A 6,198-nucleotide genomic window follows, 5' to 3' on the forward strand; every position below is an offset into this window, starting at 1 on the left:
ATTTCACAATAAATAACCCTCTAATAGAGTATACTGTAAATAGTATTCATATGTATAAAATATGGTTCACATAATTTATGGATTGGTGTGCCGCGAAAATTTTGTTGGAGATGAAGTGTGCCGCATTGTAAAAAAAGGTTGAAAACCACTGGACTAAAGCTAAAATATATTTTTCAAATATAAAAATATTCAAATGAAATAATCAAGAAATTGAAATACATAGTATTATATAATACCTTAATAAATTTGATATTGATTAGTATGACTAATATATATTTTATGTAACATTTATAGGAATGTGTTGTATTAAAAACGTGCAAACATGAAATTATGCATAAACACATAATTAGATTGAATACCAAAAAAATTTTAAATTAATTTAATAATTTTAAATTCCAATCTAGATATTTTCGGTATAAATTATTTTATACTTTCCACGACCAAGATAATATTACTAACTATTAAATTTAATGTATAATGCATTTGTATTTTCAAAAAATGTTCGCTATGCATCAGTTTATGCAGTAGGACTTACGTGCCTTGGGTTTTTTAATATTGAAACAATAAACAGTTTTTTAAATTTGAAGTAACACAATTATGCCATTTCTTCAAAATATTTTTTAATATTTTCATCATTATATATCTTTTCTAAACTGATAGATATATAATATCTTGAATTTCCTTCCAATTCTGAAGTAGGATATTTTAATGTTTTTAAAAATGATTTCTTATCTCTCCAAGTTCTTTTAATCAATTGTTCTAAATTCTATACATTTTCCTCTCAATCATAGTCTTGTGGAGGAGCCGTACGGATTTGTACCAGGTCGTCCTACTACAACCTGCAATCTTGTACTCACTTCATATATATACGAATCCTTTCGAAAACACAAGCAAGTCGATATAATATACACCGAATTTTCCAAAACGTTAGATCATGTAGACCGCACTCATTTTTGAACTCAGTACCGTTTAGTATTTTGTCACGCATTATTCCCTTAAACTATAATAAGTACATACAAAGTCGGCCTGGACATCAAAGAGCCCAGGCAGGATGTAAGTGATTTTTAAAGGACCAACCTACCTGAGTACTCGTGCATTATTAATTTCATTATTTATATTTGTGGCAATTAGGTAAATTAAATCATAGAATAAATGTAAATTCATTTTAAATTTCTACAAGCTCTATATTATTTAATTTGTACATCGTTAAACTTTATAAAATAAATTATAATACTAATTTTCCATTATTTATATTTATTTTATTATATAAGTTCCACAGTCTCAACTTTATTTGTTTAATCCAATCAACTGCAATTTGTCAATAAAACCACATTTGAAGTAAACCTTAATGCAATACTATCAAGTATGCTATCAAATTTATACTATCATTAAATTTATTATTTTACAGCACTAGATTAATATTTTGTATGTTATCAGAAATATTTTATCTAAATATTTTATTTTTCTTCGAAATGCTCTTGTTCGTTTAAAAAAAAATTATTTTTTTTTAAAAAATCTTTACATTTGTTATAAAAAATAATTTTTATCATCATTACTTTTTTAAATTTGATATTAAATGTTGTAAGCGTTGATCATGCTTATACATAGTTAAGTGATATTGTTTTTTTGAAGATTCATAGAAAGATAATTTATAAACTATAATGTATCCATATATTGTGTGTGTGTGTGTGTAGTATATTGAGTAAAACAAAGGCCCAGGCACCGATAGCTGCTTAGCTGCCATGACCAGCCCGACACTAAATACTTATATGAATTTTATATATATTTTATACAATTTTCCAAATATTTTGATACATTGTTTGCTAGTTATAAGCATTTGCAAATTTCAATTAACCTATCTTACCTAACTTAACCTTACCTACTTAACCAAGAAATTGGTGCTACTACTAAGTAAACTATGTCGAATTTCTGATTTCACCGACATTTTGTGCTCAGAATTGTATCTCGAGGCAACGATGTATTAGTTTTAAGTTGAAATGACCAATACCGTAATGCCATTGAACCGTGTCTGTATATCTACCGATCTAGGAGTTAAGCTCATTGTTATTTTTAATTTCCAACCGTTGTTTTTTTTAAATAGGTTTGATAAAAGTTTAAAGCAACGAATTTTCATTAATCATCAATATGGTCATGAAAAGATTTTAGATATAGAACATAAAGAAAAAAGTTTAAAACAATGATTAAATATGAATAAGTGGTTAATATTAAATTATTAAACTGAATTTTTCATTTAATCACCATTTATTTATATCTTCTATATTGTAAAGATAATCATTCCTTTCAAGCGGTAATTAACATTTTCAAAAGTTGTTAGTAGCATATGTTAAGAGATATTTGAATATAAGTATATTTTAAGGATGAGAACCACATTTTTTTCAATAGCAGAGACTCTAGTCTATATTATTCCAAAACATTGATTATAGAGAGGGTGATGAAGGACAGTATCTCTCGAAAAATGTCTTACCCAAAATTCGCAAAGAAGTCTATGGGCATTAAAGAGATTAAATGTAGAAGAAACAGGTATTTCAATGAATTTCGATTATATATTAATTACTTAAGTAATTCTTAAGTAATACTTTACTACTATTATTCAATAAATATTTGATCGTAGCTACTAGAGATGAGCCTGAGAGCGCCGTAAGGCATGCCGTCAGCTCTCACCCACCAATATAATTAATAATAATTATTCATTACCCGCTTCATGACGGAGACGTAGGTCTCTTCTTCGATTGAGTCGGTTATTGTGACCACCTCAGTCCATGGTACGAGATCCACGGCACTCTCTTCTCATTTATTAGACTCTCTCGCTTCTTTTTTAGGTGATCTGCGCTTTTTCTTAGTAGTCTATTCCAATTTGGGGAACTCAAATTGGCATTTTCTCCGTAATAGAAGTAGTCTCTTTTATGGAGCTTCCTTCTATCTGTACCTGCCGTTGTACTTGTTGCTCTTCCTCCTGCAGTGACCTTGACGGTTTGTTTTGCTGCTTTGGAAGTTTTTGTTGCTTCTGTTGTTGTGGCTTGCTTTGTTTCGGCTGTGATTGATGAAGTGGGTTCTGTTGCTTCTGTTGCTGTTGGTTTTGCAGCTGCCCATGAATATAATTCATAAAATCCGCCATGGATTTGGAGAGTTCATCTAACTTGCCTTCCGATACAACCTTAGACTCTGCTAGTTCACGTGATAGTGTCGATTCTGATATCGTAATCTTGCCTAAGCAGAGTATTTGACTAAGACTGTGAAGGCTTAAGAGTTGTTCGCAGATGGTGATTATCTTCCAGGAGCTCTTTAATCTTCTCTAGTGTTTGAAGATACTGTTATTGGTGCTGCTGTTGCAACGTCCACAAACGTTGTTCGGTGACCTCTGGGGACCTTGTCATTCCAATAACTTTGGTTATTTTAGTGAACTCCCTAAAACATTTCCCAAGCGATCTGGTACAGTCTTTATGTCTAAATTCGTATTTAGCGCTGCAGCAACTGATGCTTCCAGTGTCTCTAAACATGAAAAAGTATCTTCTAATAGCTTTGAGTATTTAGCCTCCACCTGTGGTCTTGTCAAAGATTGCGGTCTTTCAGACTGTGTGTTTGTTCGTACTTTAGCTTGTTCGCCTTGAATATTTTCAGTCCGATCCAATTCTTCAGTATTGCCTATTTTCCGATGCGTGTCCTTAGAGAACACAACTGTCTCAGCAGTGACATCGCCAGTGAAAGAGGCTTGGCTGGACGCCCCCGTCACTGGATTCTGGCTTAATAATGTTGATCCCCACCCTCATTTTCCATCCCCCGAAGTTCGATCCCTCCCTATAGATCAAGGGTGCCCAATTTATTTTGGAAGCGGGCTATAATTGCAATTACATTTAGCTGGTGGGCCATGTTATGAACAAGATTTTCTTACACTTATAATTCATCTAAAATTCTATTTTCAATAGATACTTAATTAGATAGAACAAATAGGTATTTAAATTAAACAACATTCTAAATTTCACATGTTTTAATTTTTAATAATATTTAAAAAAAAACATCAGTGAGACCTATGAAGAGACTTATTAGCTAATAATTTTTCAATATCTGGTGATAAATCTGATGTTGATAACAACATCAAATCTGAAATATGAGGCGCAGTTAACGAACTACGATATTTATTTTTGACATAGGTTAGAGTAGAAAAAGCTTTTTCGCAAATATATGTTGATCCAAATCTGCTTGAAATCTGCAAGGCAAGATCACACGTTGCAGGAAAGTCTTCTTTTGGTACTAATTTCCAAAATTTTAATACATTTTCTGAAGACTGCAGTTGTGGTTGTGATGATACAATTTCGGTAAATATCTGCTTCAAGGAAACGTGGTTTTGAATTTCTGTGATTTCCAACTGGATATTGCATGAATATTTTTGTATTTCACTAAAAGTGATTGAAAATCGGTTCATGAAAAACAAAATATTATTTTTGTCCTTCTCAAAATCCTGAAATCTGTTCTCAAAAGACTGCAACAATAATTGAATTTGTGTTTGATATTTCGAGATGTCAGGTGAAGTATTTTCTAGTTTTCCTCTTATATCTACAAGCGTAGGAAAATGATCGATATTATTTCTAGTCAAATTTGTCAAAAAAAGGGAGAGTTTCGCTTTAAATCCATAAACCAAATTGAACATTATTGGTAACGAACAGTCCTTCCCTTGCAGCTTCCAGTTAAGTATGTTGAGGTGCTGTGTAATATCTATTAAAAACGCAAGATCGCATAACCATGATTCACTTTCAAGTAAATCTCGCTCATCAGGCATTGCCTGCTTTTCTACTAAAAATTGCAAGACCTCTCTCCGCAAAAGAAAAAAATGTTTCAGCATTTCACCCTTAGATAACCAGCGGACAGCACAATACAAATGTAACTCACCGAATTCATTGATTTCTTCTTCAAATAAAACCCTGAATTGTCTTCGATGAAGAGCTTTGGCTCGGATATAATTAATACAGCGTACTACAGGATCAATAACATCATTAAACTTCATATCTTTGGCACATAAAGCTTCCTGATGGATGATACAATGATATGAAAATAATTCCCGGCCTAAGAACTGTTTTAACAAGGCCACACAACCATTTATTTTTCCCGTCATAGCGGGTGCTCCATCAGTACAAACAGAATTAATTTTTTCCCATGCTATACCTTTTCTGTCGACACATTCCTTGATTTTCATAAATATGTCTCTTCCGGTACTTGTAGTTTCCAACTGGCTGAGCTCTAATAAATCTTGAAATACATTAAAATTTTCATCAACACACCTCACGAAGATGGCTAGCTGTGACATACTCGTCAAATCACAAGTTTCATCCAACGCCAATGAAAAATACTTACATTTCGTTACGGTTTGTGTTATTTGGTTGCTAATATCGTTTGACATCTCCTCTACTCGTCTTGTTACAGTATTTCTCGAAAGTGAAATACCGTCTGCTTTAGTTTTTATATTTTTATCATTACAGTTATTAGAAAAAATTGATAAAGCCTCTTTAATAATTTCCCCATCAGAAAAAGGCTTTTTATTTTTGGCTAAAAGTAAAGATATCTCATATGATGTTTTTACCATAGATTCGAGTTCATCAAATTTTTTTACAAACAGATTCTGCTGACCAAATATTTCTTTTTTTTTCTTCTTTATAAACTCAGCTCTTAGAGAACTTCCTTCCGGGTAGTTTTTATTAATACTTGAATGATTTTGTTTAAAATGCCGTTCTAAATTATATTTTTTGGCGACGGCAATCGTAGTGGAGCAAATAAGACATATGGGCTTCAATGCTTTGCTTTCAGTAAAGCAATATTGCATCTCCCATTCTTCGTGAAATGTCCGAGAACGTTCTTTCAATTTCGACGCAATTGGTTTGCTGAGAGCCATTCTGGCTTAAAATTAACAAGTAAAAACACAGAATAAACGCAATTATTACAAAATAATTTAATATTTATTAAGTTGTACGTATTATTTTTACGACCGTAGCAAAAGGCGGGTGCGGAGCGACTGATTTTGGTCGCTGTTTGTACAATATTTCGAATAACAATTTATTATCTTAATTCGCCGATATAAGACGACTACGTCGACGGACAATCAAGATAATCTATAAACATAAAAATAATACCGATTAACATTGCGACAAATGCGGGTTCGGGTAAAACGCATCCGGTCATCACAGGAAA

General features: G+C 32.1%; 1 protein-coding gene across 1 annotated transcript; it reads right to left on the bottom strand.

The window, feature by feature from the left end:
* Positions 1 to 3,823: 3,823 nt before the first annotated feature.
* Positions 3,824 to 6,129, bottom strand: LOC112693621 (general transcription factor II-I repeat domain-containing protein 2B-like). Its single transcript, XM_025568771.1, has 2 exons — positions 5,368 to 6,129; positions 3,824 to 5,262 (listed from the first exon to the last, which is right to left on the bottom strand). The coding sequence occupies exons 1-2, from the start codon at positions 5,900 to 5,902 to the stop codon at positions 4,037 to 4,039; spliced, it is 1,761 nt and encodes a 586-aa protein (XP_025424556.1). The 5' UTR covers positions 5,903 to 6,129; the 3' UTR covers positions 3,824 to 4,036.
* Positions 6,130 to 6,198: the final 69 nt, after the last annotated feature.

This window comes from Sipha flava, unplaced genomic scaffold, assembly GCF_003268045.1.
Source record: "Sipha flava isolate LNK unplaced genomic scaffold, YSA_version1 89_pilon_pilon, whole genome shotgun sequence".
In the NCBI taxonomy this organism is placed as follows: domain Eukaryota; kingdom Metazoa; phylum Arthropoda; class Insecta; order Hemiptera; family Aphididae; genus Sipha; species Sipha flava.

What these genes read in the sequence shown, in the direction of transcription:
- LOC112693621 (XM_025568771.1), bottom strand. Translation starts at nt 5,902, where the DNA reads ATGGCTCTCAGCAAACCAATTGCGTCGAAATTGAAAGAACGTTCTCGG. An exon ending in AACACAAACCGTAACGAAAT is followed by an intron (nt 5,263 to 5,367) that starts GTAAGTATTTTT and finishes ATGTATTTCAAG; the next exon opens with ATTTATTAGAGCTCAGCCAG.